This window comes from Hyperolius riggenbachi, chromosome 7, assembly GCF_040937935.1.
Source record: "Hyperolius riggenbachi isolate aHypRig1 chromosome 7, aHypRig1.pri, whole genome shotgun sequence".
Lineage (NCBI taxonomy): Eukaryota > Metazoa > Chordata > Amphibia > Anura > Hyperoliidae > Hyperolius > Hyperolius riggenbachi.
The window spans coordinates 60,257,110-60,274,829 of NC_090652.1; the positions used below are offsets into that span (position 1 = coordinate 60,257,110).

Below are 17,720 nucleotides of genomic sequence, written 5' to 3' on the forward strand. Positions count from 1 at the left end.
AGAATCTTGGGAGCAACAACACCATGAGGTCCAAAGAACACACCAGAAAGGTCAGGGATAAAGTTATTGAGAAATTTAAAGCAGGCTTAGGCTACAAAAAGATTTCCAAAGCCTTGAACATCCCACGGAGCACTGTTCAAGCAATCATTCATAAATGGAAGGAGTATGGCACAACTGTAAACCTACCAAGACAAGGCCATCCACCTAAACTCACAGGCCGAACAAGATGAGCGCTAATCAGAAATGCAGTCAAGAGGCCCACGGTGACTCTGTCTGGACGAGCTGCAGAGATCTACAGCTCAGGTGGGGGACTCTGTCCATAGGACAACTATTAGTTGTGCACTGCACAAAGTTGGCTCTTATGGAAGAGTGACAAGAAGAAAACCATTGTTAACAGAAAAGCATAATAAGTCCCGTTTGCAGTTTGCCACAAGCCATGTGGGGGGGACAGCAAACATGTGGAAGAAGGTGCTCTGGTCGGATGAGACCAAAATTGAACATATGCAAAACGCTATGTGTGGCTGAAAACTAACACTACTCATCACTCTGAACACACCATCCCCACTGTCAAATATGGTGGTGGCAGCATCATGCTCTGGGGGTGCCTCTCTTCAGCAGGGGCAGGGAAGCTAGTCAGAGTTGATGGGAAGATGGATGGAGCCAAATACAGGGAAATCTTGGAAGAAAACCTCTTGGAATCTGCAAAAGACTTGAGACTGGGGCGGAGGTTCACCTTCCAGCAGGACAACGACCCTAAACATAAAGCCAGGGCAACAATGGAATGGTTTAAAACAAAACATATCCATGCGTTAGAATGGCCCAGTCAAGGTCCAGATCTGAATCCAATCGAGAATCTGTGGCAAGATCTGAAAACTGCTGTTCACAAACGTTGTCCATCTAATCCGACTGAGCTGGAGCTGTTTTGCAAAGAAGAATGGGCAAGGATTTCAGTCTCTAGATGTGCAAAGCTGGTAGAGACATACCCTAAAAGACTGGCAGCTGTAATTGCAGCAAAAGGTGGTTCTACAAAGTATTGACACAGGAGGGCTGAATAATTACACACACCCCACTTTGCAGTTATTGATTTGTAAAAAATGTTTGGAATAATGTATGATTTTTGTTCCACTTCTCACGTGTACTACACTTTGTATTGGTCTTTCACCTGGAAATCTAATAAAATTGATTCATGTTTGTGGCAGTAATGTGACAAAATGTGGAAAACTTCAAGGGGGCCGAATACTTTTGCAAGCCACTGTAGTTGTTAGAGTGGTACTACTGTGTTAGCTTGTTACAGATTGCTGCAGTTCTGCTGTGCTGAGCAGTGTCAGTGTGACAGTTAGTGTGCACTGTCTTCTCCTCTGCTGTCTGTCACTCTGTGCTGATTTGCTTTAAAGTCCAACCCCGATTTTAATAAAGTACAAGTACCCCACATCATCTGGCTGAAGCAAGCTGGCGCTGGCAGTGGTCAGGCTCAGAGCACTAGAACCCCCTCTGCCACTCCTGCCAACACTGAGGCCTGTTCAAGCAGACAGTCCTCAGTGGCCTCCACCGCTTCCCGAGCAAGGAAAAAATGCCACCAGACCCTGTTGGGCGAGTATTTCCCTGTTGTTGGCAAGAGGGGGACATGAAGTGGCTGGCATGGGCGTCCGCACATAGAGCCAGGGGGGTGACGCTGCCTCCCCCTGGCCGCCCGCTGCCCCCCCCTGGCCGCCGCTCACCCCCTTGTAGCCGGCGCTCACCCCCTCCTGGCCGGCACGTCAGACCTCGATCAGGTGGCGACCAATAGTGCGGGCACTAGGACCTAGCACACCGCACTGATATGAAGAAGTGACATCACTTCCGCATACAGAGCGAGTGTGTCCGGCGCCCGCACTTACTGATCGGGTCGCCGCTGATCAAGGTCTAAAGTTGCTGCAAGGTGAGGGGGGAAGAGCGGCGGCTAGAGAGAGGGAGCACCTGTCACTCACTGCCTAAATGGGGTTTGTCACTCGCTGCCTAAAGGGGTCCCTGTCACTCGCTGCCTAAAGGGGTCCCTGTCACTCACTGCCTAAAGGGGTCCCTGTCACTCACTGCCTAAAGGGGATCCTGTCACTCACTGCCTAAAGGGGTCCCTGTCACTCGCTGCCTAAAGGGGTCACTGTCACTCGCTGCCTGAAGGGGTCCCTGTCACTCGCTGCCTAAAGGGGTCCCTGTCACTCACTGCCTAACCTGGGGGGTTCCCTGTCACTTCCTAACCTGGGGGTCCCCTGTCACTTCCTAACCAGGGGGTCCCCTGTCACTACCTTACTGGGGGTCCCTGTCACTACTTTACTGGGGGGGGTCCTTGTCACTCCCTAACCTGGGGGTTCCTGGCGCTACCTAAACTAGGGGGCAGCATTTACTTCAACCAGCCAAGCACAGCCCAGCATCACCGCCAGCCAGGTCACAGCATCACCGCCAGCCAACCCAGCCACAGCATCACCGCCAGCCAGCCTGGCCACAGCATCACGCAAGGCCTTTCAGCCCGCATGTCATCCCCATACAGCCAAAAACAGTATTTTCAGGCACAGCAGCCAGTAGAGGAGAATTGAGAAGCCAGGTGAGAGGTGTCTACCATATTAAGGGGGCATTCTGCCTATTTATGTGAAATGCTGTCTATTTATGTGCCTCATGACTGCTGAATTTGTCTTGTTGGGGGGGCCTCATGATTGCTGAATTCGTCTTGTTGAAGGCCTCATGATTTTTTGGGGGCCTCAAGATTGCTAAATGTCTTGTTGGGGGCCTCATGATTTGTTGGGGGCCTCATGATTGCTGAATTTGTCTTGTTGGGGGCATCATGATTGCTGAATGTGTCTTGTTGGGAGCCTGATGATTTGTTGGGGGCCTCATGATTGCTAAATTTGTCTTGTTGGGGGCCTAATGATTGCTGAATTTGTCTTGTTGGGGGCCTCTGGGAAAAGCTGAATCATCATCCTATGAGACAATAGCACTAAACCTACTTTTTAGCTTTTTAAAACGGAAAATAAAACTGGGAGGTTCTAAAAAAAGAACACATTTTTCAGGAGTAGGATGAATGAAATTGTTTATCTTCACAGTTTATTTTCAACTTAGATTTTCCATAATGTTCATGTATGAGTTAAAACTTTTGTATGAAGTTTAAATTGCTGTTGCCACTTTGCGATAGATAAAGTGACTTTTGGGTTGCAGTTTAGGCACTCGGCCTCCAAAAGGTTCACCACCACTGTCCTAATCTAATGTCCCACATTGCTAAGTTAATGAAAATTTGTCACCACCCATGGCCACACCCACATTCTGGTCCATGGCTGCACCCATTTTTCGGCTATGCGCGCCGCACAACATAACCCTCAGGTTTTTCGGCGCGCACATCTTCTCAAAAATTTGCACCACTTCTTCCCTGCCTTTTTGCCCCACCCTGGAAGATTTTCTGCGGACGCCCATGGTGGCTGGGAATCACTATGTCTGCCTTACCACCCTTTACCACCAAATTCACCAAATTCCCTGAATTTCCCAAATAGTTTGTAGGCGAGTAAAGAGGTTGGCTGGTATCTTACTATATTGACAGTTAAACCACTGTTCAGGAAATGCTTTTGAAAACAGAAAACCCAGAAAATCCCCCAGGAGGAGATGGACTAGTCCAAACCCTGTCGGTTCTGTCAGTTTTTAACTTCTTACTTATCTACTAAAGTGGTCCTTTTAGGCTGCTTTCACAGTGGGACGTTACAGGTGCACGTTAGTGCAGCCTGTAACGCTCCCCCAACGCACAGCAATGTAACACAATTGGGCTTTTCACAGTGCCCACGTTGCATTACATGTAACGCTGCACGTTGTAGTGAAAGTGCAGCATGCGTTAGACTGTTTGCACATGCTCAGAGGAGGCGGGGAGATGCCGCTACAGTAGCCACGCACATGGCTACTTAATATGCACTGCACTGGCGGCCGCTGATTGGCCGGCAGGACCACGTGATGTGGAGTGTCTCGCTCCGCATCACGTGGTCTCGCCGGCCAATCAGCGCCACTCTGGGAGACCTTATGCGCATAGAGCCGCCTAACGCGGCTCACTCTAACGTCCTCTCCCGCACCACCATGCGTTGCATTAGGGGCACGTTATGCGACCATAACGTCCCCTAAAACGCAACGTCTTAGTGTGTAAGTAGCCTAAAGCTAGTAAATAGAACTGTGATTTACAGTGGGACAGGAGAGGGAAATTAAAGTGCAAGTCACCATTAACATATTCAAGTTAGTGAGGTCAGGAAACTTGAAAAATTAAATACTGATACAATAAAATAACAAACTAATAAATCGCATTAATATAAAATAATAGAAAAGGTATAAACAAAGATTTTACTTCAATTCAGCCAGTCACCTCTAGTGTGAAGGCAGTTGCTCAGTTCTTGCACGTGTACATGGAACTTTTTGCTCAGATTGAGTTTATGTTGAAGTCAAAGGCTTTATCATGGGTGCACAATCTCTAAGTGATACATTAACAATGCATTAACAATGCAGTCCATGCTTACAATCTTTGTGTCTTTTTGTCTCAGAACAGTCTCCATATAACAGAAGAGCACCTTTATTGGAATAAACATTTCCTGTACCTTCTTTTAGAACTGCAAGGAAGTCTCTCTTTTTTTCACGGACAACTTTGAGTTTCCCATTTTCTGGCATAAGAATGATTTGAGAGGACAGACGTCCCATGGTGGGTTGTGTTTGCAGAATCCTCTGTCTCTCCTGCTCATGATCATCTCCCATATCATCCAGCACCACCAATACTTTATTTTTACCTGCAAGAACACAGAGAAGAATTAGACTATCAGCAGAGATTCAGAGGACCTGATTTACTGAGATATCTCCAAGCATATCTCTTGGGGATATGCTACGAAGTGATAAAGTATTGCAACCACCATCTGCTATACTGGTGTAACCTGATTAATCCCTGTATTCAGCCCCGGCTGAGAGAAATCCACCAGACACTGACTCAAATGTGAATATCAAGGATTTATTTGTGACCTTAACAATGGTCAACTGGTAACTTCACTCAAGCAGTAAAACTTTAACACAAATATACACTTTCCTTGCACATCACAGGTCAAAAAATAATCTTCTTCTCTTCACAGCCGGTGTACCGTTAAAATCTGTGGAATAAAGGTCAGGTTACTTATAACACTTTTACCCAAAAAGGGCTTGATTCACTAAGACAAATAGCATGCCTTATCAGAGTTAAGGGGCCTTATCAGAGTTAAGGGGCCTTATTGGTGCCTTAGCAGAGTTAAGGGGCCATATCAGAGTTGAGGGGCCTTATCAGAGTAGCATAGCGAGCGCTACAAACGTATGCCTGCTAATTGGCAATGAAAAGAGCTCCACTCATCCTACCCTGAGCTAGTGTTGGGCGAACACCTGGATGTTCGGGTTCGGGAAAGTTCGCCGAACATGGCCGCAATGTTCGGCATGTTCGGGCCGAACCCCGAACTCCCCGAACATCCCGCTTTTGGGGGCCCTATGGGGTCGCAGGCATAAGGGGGGAGCATGCCCCGATCGCGGGGGGGGGGGGGGGTCGGAAATTCCCCCCACCCCCTCCGCTAGCGCTCCCCCCTCTGCCCGCTTCCCCATACAAAAGTTTCAGGAAGTACCGGTCCGGTGGTAGTGGGTGGCTGGCAGTGGGCGGCACTGTGAAGTGAGTGACTGAGGAGGAGGAGTCCGGAGAGTGACGCGTTGAGGGAGGCCGGGCAGCGGGCGGTTCAGCAGTAGTAAGGTACTACTGCATGCTCCCCCCTTATGCCTGCGACCCCATAGGGGGGCAGTATTCGGCCGAACAGGGCCCTGTTCGGCCGAACAGGGGCCCTGTTCGGCGGCCATTTAGTAGTTCGGGGCGAACCCGAACTTAAAAGGCCGAACACCATCAGGTGTTCAGCCGAACGCGAACATCACCCGAACAGGGTGATGTTCTGCAGAACCCGATCAGTGGCGAACACTGTTCGCCCAACACTACCCTGAGCCCCTGCAGGTCCAATCACTTTAAAGGACATTATCCCCGCACTTTGATTGGCCCAGTAGGCTGCCTGTCACTTGGCATATGACATATGCTGAGGTATAGGAGCTTGGGTAGGGACTGGTCTACTGAGCAATACAATTCCTATACAGTCTCAGTCCCTTGCTGCCAAGTCCAAGCTATATTGCTCGGCAAAACCTTAGGGTGTTAATGTTTTTCCTTGTTATGGTAGTGAAGCACCTTTCACAGTTCTTTGGTTGGTATATGGCACCAAAATGATGTACACTTTTATTCAGAGGATCTCTCAGACTCTTGCTCTAACTACTGTATTTCTCAGACTCTCTTTTATGTGGATCTCCAAATAAAATAATAAATAAAATGAGAATTGGCCAATCATGATGGACTATGTATATTGCTGTTACTAGTCGACTGCAGATTGATCATTGCATCTTTTTGCCAGATATTTGTATGGTAGAAATCAGTGAGTGAGGTGTGAACGTTGTTAGCTTTATCTCAGGTAGATAAATGGTGCCCTGATTGGTTCTTGTCATATTTTAGACACATGTAATTTATACCTTATATTTATTAGGGTTTTTGCTCAATTTTTCAAACAGTGAAGCATATTGGTGTGCAATAAATGGTTCTCTCTTTTTGAGTGTAGCTAAACTGGTTTTGTGGTTCTTTTTTTGGGGTGGATTGTTTTTACCAGTGCTAGCACCTGGGAGGTTTGATTTCTAAATTTTTGAGCATATTTTATTCTAAAATGAGAATAATCAAATAAACCAATAAGGGGTTAGAGAAATAATAATAAAAAAAAATAACCAAAGCACTAAGCTATACCATCAATATTTCTCTCTTTGAAGATCACTCTCTCTTTATGCTGTTTAAGCTTCACACTGAATAAGCTCAAACCTCTGTAATGGTAATACTCGAATCACCAACTTTGTTTAACTCTTTTTCTCTGTCAGGTGTTACGTTACTTCTCACTGTAATCCTCTTATTATCACTGGATGCAGCGTGACTCCATCACCAATCTTCTCCTTTTCTGCTGACAGGTTAACAGAACTTGTTATATTTAGCTGACAGGTTCTCTTTATCTCAAATGCTCCCCCCCCCCTCCTCTCCTTCACAGGCCTTGTACTTAGGTAGAACAAATAACACTTTTTATTCACTTTCTTACCAGGCTGTTGGTAAATGAACTGAAGAACAAATAAACTGATGACTGATGTACTGCAGAACTGATGCAGGCTGACAGGCAAACTGTCTCTGAGTCAGAATCACTGCTAGCGGCTGAGCTATATATCACTGAGGGCTTTGCCAGAGGCTATTCACTCGCTGGTGACAAAATTCACTCACACTTGCTGTAATTGAACACAGTCTTTGTCTCTTTGGGAATACAATGTTATACTGCTGAAATGAACTGGGTATCATCACAATGTTACTGTTTCTTTAAGACTTTATCAGACAGGCAGATCTTGGTCATACCACCTTCATCAGAGGATACCATTCAGTATAAAGGGGTTAACTGACACTATTCTCAGACAACCACCACTGAATTCTGGCTTTTTTCTGATCACAACCTGTCATTGCTGGCACTATGCCTATACTCAACTGGCTCAACAGTGCATCTCTCTCCCTTTATGGCCTCGATTCATAAAGCATTACCTCATGCGGTAATGCTGAAAACAGCAGACTTTCCCGACCACTTAGCAAAGTGTCAATTTATAAAGGCTGTTACCGCATGAGAAGCTGACATTACCGACCAGGGAGATAAATTACCGACTTGGCTGTAGTTACCGCCAACACATGTCAGTAAATTGTCAGCAAATGCCAATTCATAAAGCCTTCAACTGTTAGAACCTGCTTCTATATCTCCTTGCTTCGACACCAGTAACTTCTTACAGTTACGTCTCACAGACTGGGAGATCACTTGACTCTCCCCACACAGCAAGCAGGAGATAGACTTTCTCAGGCTTCTTCAAGGTTTACGTTATTTATTCAAGTAACAGAAATACAGATAGATACAGTTTATCATCTCCTGGCAAAGCAGACTTCCATGTTGCGTTACAGCTGCTTGAGTATCTTCCTACTGAAGATACCCAGGTCTTCTTGTATCTACTCTATGTTACATCTAGACTACCTATGTACAGCATACATTATATCAGATTACAGAAAGGAAGCACATACTTAGAGGTCCCAGTCGGCCTTGCGAGCTAGTGCGGAAGGAAGAAGCAGAAGTGAGCTCTCGTAGCTCCCTCAGCCTTTAATACCGACTAGGAAAGAGTTAAATCTGACATCATCTTTGCCACCCCCTAGACCAGATTATTGGTGGACCCACTCGTGGTGTCCTCATACACACCTACTTGATTAATCATCAATGAGGCATTTGACCCATATGCAGGAACGTGGATGTTTAGTAAATATGGCCAATGTTTTCTGTTCCTGTGGTGTAGTGTTGAGGTCAGAGTAGTCCGATGGCCTTCTTTTAGGAACATGTTCTCAGTATCTGCGTGTATCCTCTGCTACACGCAGACCCTGAGATGCCTCTGCCTGCATCACAAAACCTCTATTGATTTTAAAGGCATACACTGCGGACAAGCCTTTTACATAAAACTCAGGCCAAGTAACTGAGGCCTACTTAAATTATTAAGAACAAAAACTGACCGCAGTTCATGGGGCAATTATACAGATGATAGAATTGCCATGTACAGAGTGACAGTGTATCAGTACGCTGTTTGCCATGTGACTACCTACCATGTGGGCATTCAGGGATCTGCATACAGGCATGTGACGCTGGTATGCTTAGCCCTGCACCCTGTGTAGTTTAAGTGCAAAGTGCTCCTTCCTACAGGGAGGCAGCCGTTTTTTGTGAAGTCTGGGGGTAGTGGCACGGCAAACATTGGTCAGAGGGTACAACACACAGAACTTCGAGCAGAGCTGGTATTGCGATGAAGTTCTAGATAAGTAAATGCGATAATGAGTAAGAGCATTGCAGGCTCACCTGCAAAGCAGCATCAGGTGTGGCATCCGTAATCTGTGCATGCGACGGCCGCGCATGGACAGATAAGGGGGGATGTGGAGTGAGCTGCAATGAGGTGAGAGCTTCCAAAGGTGAAGTCCACGGGAGCATATTTTAAACAGGTAAGTACTGAGGATAGTACTGAGGTAGGGGGGTGAAGTCTAACTCCAATCTACCAATAAGAGTAAACAGAGTTCATGAGAACCATAGAGCAACGAGATCAATTACGATATATATTGATCAATTTCAAGTGTACAGAGTACAAGCCGCAGGGCGAATCCCAAATCATTAATAAGAATTGATTTGTTTGTATTTCGATTTCAGGAGTTGGGCAATATGGAATCGAGACAGCTGCAGGGCTGGCAGCAAAGATGGAGATGTCAGTCGGATAAGCGAAAGGTTCCAGATGCCAATCTAAGTTTGGAGAAACACGAGATTCCTGAAATTGGAAAGAGACTAAAACACGAGATTCCTGAAATTGGAAAGAGACTAAAACTCAGGCCAAGTAACTGAGGCCTACTTAAATTATAACAATCCCCCCTAAAACGGCTTGACCCGCAGATCCCAACGTCTGAACCTCTCAATACCTGGTTTCTTTCTTTTAGGTTTCACTTTTCGATGTTCGTGCTCACACAACTTCTCTGCTCTAGGCGGTTACTCCTGGAAGAGAGAGAGCAAGACCTCTTGGTCTTCCTGTAACCAGGCTCTCTGGGGATGCCCTACTTCTAAGTCCCTCTATACCACATGCTCAGCATTTGCGTCACTTGCGTATCACTCACAAACTTGCATGACCACAAAAAAGTGAAACTCGTTTGGTTGTTACTCAAGGGAGCAGTGCCAGGTGCCTTCTAAAAGAACGCCTTTATACAATCAGCTCCATCACAGGTACTACTAAACCTAGACCCGTAACCCTGTATATCCCTTAATTTAAAAATATTGGTTCAGGAGATTGTTTATGAGGCACCAATCTCTGGACCAGGTTAATTTGTTTTACGTAATTTTAACACGCAACCTCACCTGGATAATGATGCCTAACGTTGTCATCCCCATCCAGACGACCAGTGGGTGTAGAAAGAACTTTGGAACTGCAGAGGCCCAGTCCGAGTGTCCCTGGAACATCACTGGAACCTTTGTCCACCAGGTCAGACTGGCACTCACCTGCTCATTTTTGTGTTCTACCTCGTTAAGATCACCTGTATCATGGTGAAATCTTACCTCTAACTTAGTGTACTGTTTGTTTAACCTTTGTAACAAAATGTGGTCGTCTTGGATCAAACCCTGTTCCCCTTTGTCCCATGTCGTGTTCTCTTTCAGGACGGGAACTACCCGTGAAACTTTGCACTTTAGAGTTCTCTTAACAATTTGAGAAACAACGTCATCCAACCTGGATGACTGGATCCATATGGGATCTCCGCTCACACAATATGTTCCCCTTGGAAACTCCCCCTTATCGGAACAATTATGAGAATATACCTTGAATGTATCATTAGACCTTATGTTAAAAAACCAAACCTTTCCTTCAGCCACCGGAACTATCGGTTGGGCTTCAGGGTGGATCTTTTGAATGGTAGCCTCGCCTTCTGCGTTCTTGAGCCTGCAGGCTTCTTCACTAAATTTGACTTGCCCCGGCCAACGCAGGTACCTCTGTGAGAATTGCCCGCATGAGGACAACTCTACTTGTTTTACCTCCCCGTCTAGCACCAAAAAAGGTTGACCTCTCAGGTCCTGGTGTAAGACACGGGTTGAGGTGGGAACTAAGGAAGTAGCGGTGCCTAAAGGAATGTTGCACCGTTTCCATTTGTTCACCCAAACATCTCGAAGCTGCCATGCAAAAGATCCTTCTCCAGAAAAATTAATATACCTCCCCTTGTCCAATCTCTCGCTGACAAAATATGTCCCCAGCTGTCCTGATTGGACCTCTTCCCCCCTTATGTCCTGAGGCACAAAATGTACCTGAGGTTGGGAAGACTGTACTCTCTGCAATCTTTCAATTAAGAGTACCTCTTCCCTTACCCAACTATCATGAGGATAAGCTGCTGCGTATGGACTGTGTAATATCGTCCCCTGTTGTGACCCGTGTGGTGTGAATGGGGTTCCCTGTGTTGGCGTTCCCTCCCCCGGGACCGCTCTCCCCACCCTCTTTGTCACCTGGAAATGTGGCTTGATCTCGATTTTTACTTCTTGTTTCGAGAACCACCCACCCTCGGCTTTCCAGCCTTTACGTGTGTATAGTTGTTTAGAGGCACTCTCTGTTGGTAGCTCCAGAGTGTGATGTTGTCCCCCGCGTCTCTCCGGCAGGAGAATTGACGCCTCCTACTCATTCCTCTCCAATCTGGAACCATCTCACTCTGCATAACCAAGACAAGGTACCCCTGAATCACACACTCCACCTTTTGCACGTACCCATTTTACTGCAATGTACCTTTTAACAAACCTTTGGATCGGTGTGTCGATTCAGGGAGTGTGGTACTCAATAGCAGATTTATACTGCCATTCAATTCCCACTGCCCGCACACCTGACCCTTCAGACCTTTCACCCCCCTTGTGCCCTGAAATTTATTTTCTCCTGGCACAAGTGCTCTTTTCCTCCGTCCCTGCATGGTCCATCTGTGCCAAGTGGAGGGAGGTGTGAAAGGATTAGTACCTTTGTTCTTTGTGCTACAATTGATAGGAGCTGGAAAAAACATATTTGACCAATCAGTGGACGAAAAAAAAAACGCAGAAAAAAACAGCCCCAGCCCAGCATAGACCTTTCAGTCAAGCTCTGGCCCTGTCCACGACAAAAACCGGAAAAAAACGTTACCGCTCTGCAGCAGCGGTGACGGAAACCCGGATTGGTCAACTCCCTTTTTTTCCACCTCCGGCACCCCCCTGATGCACTGTCCCCCTTTCCTTCTATTGGGAACTCATGCTGCACCACCCATTAAGGTGCCCCACTTACAGGAATAATCCCGTAAGCAACTCAGTACAGACACTTTCCTGACCTGCACTGCTACGTGTGTCCCTGCACCTAGCTGGGACACTTTTCCTATCCGTGCTCCTGCTAATCTTACAGTAATAGCTTGGTGCACGTATCCTGGCATTCCTTTCCATGGACTCAGGGAAAACCTCTGGGGAAATACTTCGAGAACCGAGACACACAGTAGCATGTCTCTGTATTTCTCCCCCCCCCTTCCTTTCAGCTGCTCTGCCCGGAGCCGCGAGCACAGCCTGACGTGACGTGGATCCCCCCAGCCCCTCCTCCCCCCTGCCATGACGTGTGGGGGCCATGACTCTCAGGGGCGGGCTCTCTCCACTGCCGCCATTTTGAGTCCTGGACTGCCAGCTAAGATGGCTGCTCCCATAGCAGCCTCTCGTTCCTATACCTTAGGAGAGAAAACAAATTCAAATAGAACAAACATTTTTTATGCATAGTTACACAGCATCTATCCCCAGTGCACAAAGATCAGCCTCAGCATTCCTTCACATCTCAGCTGTAATCCGAACTGCAATCAGACATACGGATCCCCAGAGACGTAGGAATCTTTCTCACTCTATCACAGACATAACTAAGAACCGCCCGAGCGAACTATACGACTCAAAACCACTTTGACTGTTTTAACTGTTAACATCCCAGCTAGAACTTCTTCTGAGACCGTTATCAGCCGGAGCTCGCCACACACCCAACAACACAATACAGAAATTGAAAAACACGTTAGCAGCAGCACCGACTGGAAATGCGAGAAACTTGCAGAACATCTCACAAACAGAACGACACTCGCTTTCCTCTTCTCTCCCCTCTCCACCTGGTCGACAGCCGCTTCCCCCCCCCCCCCCCTATCTCTTCCGCTTGTTTTGCTGTGGAATTTCTTGAAAACACCTTCTTCGGCCCCCGGCCCCTGTCTGCTTGTACTGCTAGACAGTGTTCAATCAGGGTTTAAATCGGCACCATTGTTAGAACCTGCTTCTATATCACCTTGCTTCGACACCAGTAACTTCTTACAGTTACGTCTCACAGACTGGGAGATCACTTGACTCTCCCCACACAGCAAGCAGGAGATAGACTTTCTCAGGCTTCTTCAAGGTTTACGTTATTTATTCAAGTAACAGAAATACAGATAGATACAGTTTATCATTTCCTGGCAAAGCAGACTTCCATGTTGCGTTACAGCTGCTTGAGTATCTTCCTACTGAAGATACCCAGGTCTTCTTGTATCTACTCTATGTTACATCTAGACTACCTATGTACAGCATACATTATATCAGATTACAGAAAGGAAGCACATACTTAGAGGTCCCAGTCGGCCTTGCGAGCTAGTGCGGAAGGAAGAAGCAGAAGTGAGCTCTCGTAGCTCCCTCAGCCTTTAATACCGACTAGGAAAGAGTTAAATCTGACATCATCTTTGCCACCCCCTAGACCAGATTATTGGTGGACCCACTCGTGGTGTCATCATACACACCTACTTGATTAATAATCAATGAGGCATTTGACCCATATGCAGGAACGTGGATGTTTAGTAAATATGGCCAATGTTTTCTGTTCCTGTGGTGTAGTGTTGAGGTCAGAGTAGTCCGATGGCCTTCTTTTAGGAACATGTTCTCAGTATCTGCGTGTATCCTCTGCTACACGCAGACCCTGAGATGCCTCTGCCTGCATCACAAAACCTCTATTGATTTTAAAGGCATACACTGCGGACAAGCCTTTTACATAAAACTCAGGCCAAGTAACTGAGGCCTACTTAAATTATAACGGTAAGCCTTGCGGTAGTTACCGACACCTCTAGTGAGGCTTTAACAAGTTACCTACAGCTCTGATGAATGCAAAGTGCTGAGAGCCGAAGTCTGTTTGAAGTCTGTTTGAGTCATCTGTGGAGAGAGCCAGAGAGCCGTCTGTGTGAGTCATTTGAGCAGGCAGGGAAAGACTGTGTGAGTCATGTGTCTGAGTCATCTGTGGAGAGAGCCAGAGAGCCGTCTGTGTGAGTCATTTGAGCAGGCAGGGAAAGAATGTGTGAGTCATGTGTCTGAGTCATCTGTGGAGAGAGCCAGAGAGCCGTCTGTGTCAGTCATTTGAGCAGGCAGGGAAAGACTGTGTGAGTCATCTGTCTGAGTCATTTGTGCAGAGAGCCGTCTGTGCGAGTCATTTCTGCAGGGCAAAGAGAGAATCGAGACACTGCTCTACTCTACCTCTCAATGGGCTGCGGTAATTTACCGACCTCCAAGGGCAGCTGGGGAAATCTTTATAAATTAGCACACAGACCGGGAAAATGCCGAGTGCGGTATTTTCCCGACAAGATTTTTTTTATCGCACAGCTTTTTATGAATCGAGGCCTATGCGCCCACCTGGATCTGGCCTCCTGTTGCTTCAACGGTCTCTGGTCGCTGCCTGGGCTCTGTCACCTCTGCCTTTATTGTCCCCCTGTGGTCTGGTTCGCTGCCGCCGGGCCCCGGCTCTGCCTCATGGGTAGTGATGCCGCAAACCTCCGTTTTTTAGTTCGCGAACCCTGTTCGTGAACCTTCGCGGAAGGTTCGGTTCGCGTAAAAGTTTGCGAACCGCAATAGACTTCAATGGAGAGGCGAACTTTGAAAAATAGAGAAAATTATTCTGGCCACAAAAGTGATGGAAAAGATGTTTCAAGGGGTCTAACACCTGGAGGGGGGCATGGCGGAGTGGGATACATGCCCAAAGTCTCGGGGAAAAATCTGGTGCGCACCGTGGCGAGAGTGCAGACCGTGGCGGTTTTCAAGCCCATATGGTCGCCGGGCTGTGGTAGCTCAATGATAGAACAGTGACTGCCCAGCTGATCAAATTTGGTCTGACCACAATGAAGCAACGACCTTATTATCTTTTGTGTGCCACCCCCACCCGAGACACTCAAATAGGCGGTGGTCATTGCTTCATTGTGATACGCAAGCCCCTTCACCGCAGCAAGGTAATGATCACGAAGGGGGATGGGCACATGTACATGCCTTTTGTTTTTTTGTTGCAACCGCCCGCAGTGCAGCCAGAAAAATTAGGCAGGCATGTACACGCACCAGAAAAATTAGTGTAGCGGCCGCTGCTAGCAGCGGCCTTAAAAATTCAGGAATCCGCCTAGAGTCCTGGACCCTGTTGGTGGTGGCAGAGAAGGCAAGCGGCCGGCAGAGATGCTGTGTGTGGGGACTGACTTAGTCTTCGGTCGTGCAGTAGCCCTCCGTGATCCATGCCTCATTCATTTTGATAAAGGTCAGGTACTGAACACTGTCGTGACCTAGGCGACTTCTCTTCTCAGTAACAATGCCTCCAGCTGCACTGAAGGTCCTTTCTGACAAGACGCTTGCAGCAGGGCAAGAGAGAAGTTGTATGGCAAATTGGGACAGCTCTGGCCACAGGTCAAGCCTGCGCAACCAGTAGTCCAAGGGTTCATCGTCGCTGCTCGCAGTGTCTACATCCACACTCAAGGCCAGGTAGTCGGCTACCTGCCGGTCCAGGCGTTGGTGGAGGGTGGATCTGGAAGGACTATGGCGAGGAGTTGGACTAAAGAATGTCCGCATGTCTGACATCACCCTGAGATCGCTGGAGCGTCCTGTCCTTGCCTGCGTGGACTTGGGAGGAGGAGGATTACTGCCAGTGGTACCTTGATTGCGTTGTGCTGCCACATCACCCTTAAACGCATTGTAAAGCATCATTGACAGCTTGTTCTGCAAGTGCTGCATCCTTTCCGCCTTCTGTTGAGTTGGTAACAGGTCCACCACTTTGTGCCTGTACCGAGGGTCTAGTAGCGTGGCCACCCAGTACAGGTCATTCGCCTTGAGTTTTTTGATACGGGGGTCCCTCAACAGGCTGGACAAAATGAAAGAGGCCATCTGCACAAAGCTGGATGCAGATGTACTCTCCATCTCCTCTCGCTCTTCCTCAGTGACAGCACGCAACTCCAGCAGAAGCCCCCTGTGACGGCTGCCGCGGTTGTTCTTCTTCTGCCGCCTCTTCCTCCTCCACAGAAACACCTTCCTCATCATCATCATCAGAGTCTGACTCCTCTCCTTCCCCACACGACTCCTCTTCTTCCTCCTCCTCCTCCCCCCTCTGTGCTGCCGCAGGTGTTGAGGAAACATTGGGTTCAGATGAAAATAGTTCCCACGACTCCTCCTGCCGTAACTGTTCTCGTTCACGCTCCTTCACAGCTGTATCCACCACTCTACGCACGGCACGCTCCAGGAAGTAAGCGTAGGGGATCAAGTCGCTGATGGTACCCTCAGCGCGACTCACCAGTTTGGTCACCTCCTCAAAGGGCTCCATGGCCCTGCATGCATTTTGCATCAGTGTCCAGTTGTTGGGCCACAACATCCCCATCTTCCCAGATTTTGTCCTTGTACTGTAATGATACAGGTACTGGGTGCCGGCTTTCTCCTGGTCTAGCAGGCGAGAGAACATGAGCAGGGTGGAATTCCAGCGAGTCGGGCTATCGAAAATCAGGCATCTCACCGGCAAGTTGTTTCTACGCTGAATGTCCGCAAAGCGCGCCATGGCCGTGTAAGACCGCCTGAAATGCCCACACAACTTCCTGGCCTGCTTCAGGACGTCCTCTAAGCCTGGGTACTTGGACACAAATCTTTGCACGACCAGATTCAGCACATGTGCCATGCAGGGTACATGTGTCAGCTTTCCCAAATTCAACGAGGAAATTAGATTGCTGCCGTTGTCACACACCACGTTGCCGATCTCCAGCTTGTGTGGGGTCAGCCATTGCTCCACCCGTTTGTTAAGAGCAGCCAGGAGAGCTGCTCCAGTGTGACTCTCCGCTTTGAGGCAAGACATGTCTAACACTGCGTGACACCGTCATACCTGGCATGCAGCATAGGCCCTGGGGTAGCTGTGTAGCTGGGGAGGAGATCGCGCCACCAGCCAAGGAGGAGGAGGATGACGACAGCGAAGAGCATGTAGCAGGCGGAGAGGAGGTGGCAGGAGGCCTGCCTGCAAGCCGTGGAGGTGTGACATATCGGTCCGCTGCGCAGCCACATACTCCCTGCTTGCTGCCTTCGGTCACCAGGTTGACCCAATGGGCTGTGTACATAATGTAGCGGCCCTGCCGTGCTTAGCAGACCCGGCATCCGTGGTCAGGTGGACCCTTGACCCAACACTCTTCGCAATAGATGACACCACTTGCCTCTCAACTGCACGGTACAGTTTGGGTATGGCCTTTTGTGAAAAATAATTGCGGCCTGGTATCTTCCACTGTGATGTACCAATGGCCACAAACTTACGGAAAGCCTCTGAATCCACCAGCTTGTATGGTAATAGCTGGCGAGCTAATAGTTCCGCAATGCCAGTTGTCAGACGCCGGGCAAGAGGGTCGTCTTCTCCTACTCCTCTCTGACTCCCCCTCTGAACTGTCCCCCTGGTCATCTCCTCTACTGGGAACATACGTGGCATCCGTATAATCGTCATCATAATCCTCCTGCCCAGCTTCGCTTTCCTCAGACACCTCCGCAACTGCACCAACTTCAGGTGGTTCATCATCCCCCTCCTCACACGTTACGTCCATACTATCGCCACCTAACTCAGACGTATGAGGTGGTGTACCTGCGCCTTCTTCTTGTTGTTGCAGTAGTGGCTGTGAATCAGTGATTTCACCACCACCACCAAATAACTCCTGCGAAGTGTCAAATGCAGCGGATGTGGTGCTTGTACTAGCGCTGGTGGCACTGGCTGCGGGAGATGAGGTGTTCTGTGTTAAATACTCAACCACGTCCTCACAATTT

At 48.1% G+C, this 17,720-nt stretch overlaps 1 protein-coding gene across 1 annotated transcript in view; it reads right to left on the reverse strand.

Annotated features, from left to right (window-relative positions):
* The window catches only part of LOC137525525 (synaptonemal complex protein 1-like), a 373,754-nt gene that overhangs the window by 252,814 nt on the left and 103,220 nt on the right, over positions 1-17,720 (reverse strand). The window contains exon 3 of the mRNA XM_068246650.1: positions 4,593-4,778. Coding sequence (XP_068102751.1) covers positions 4,593-4,778 — 186 coding nt within the window. The remainder of the gene's footprint in view (positions 1-4,592; positions 4,779-17,720) is intronic.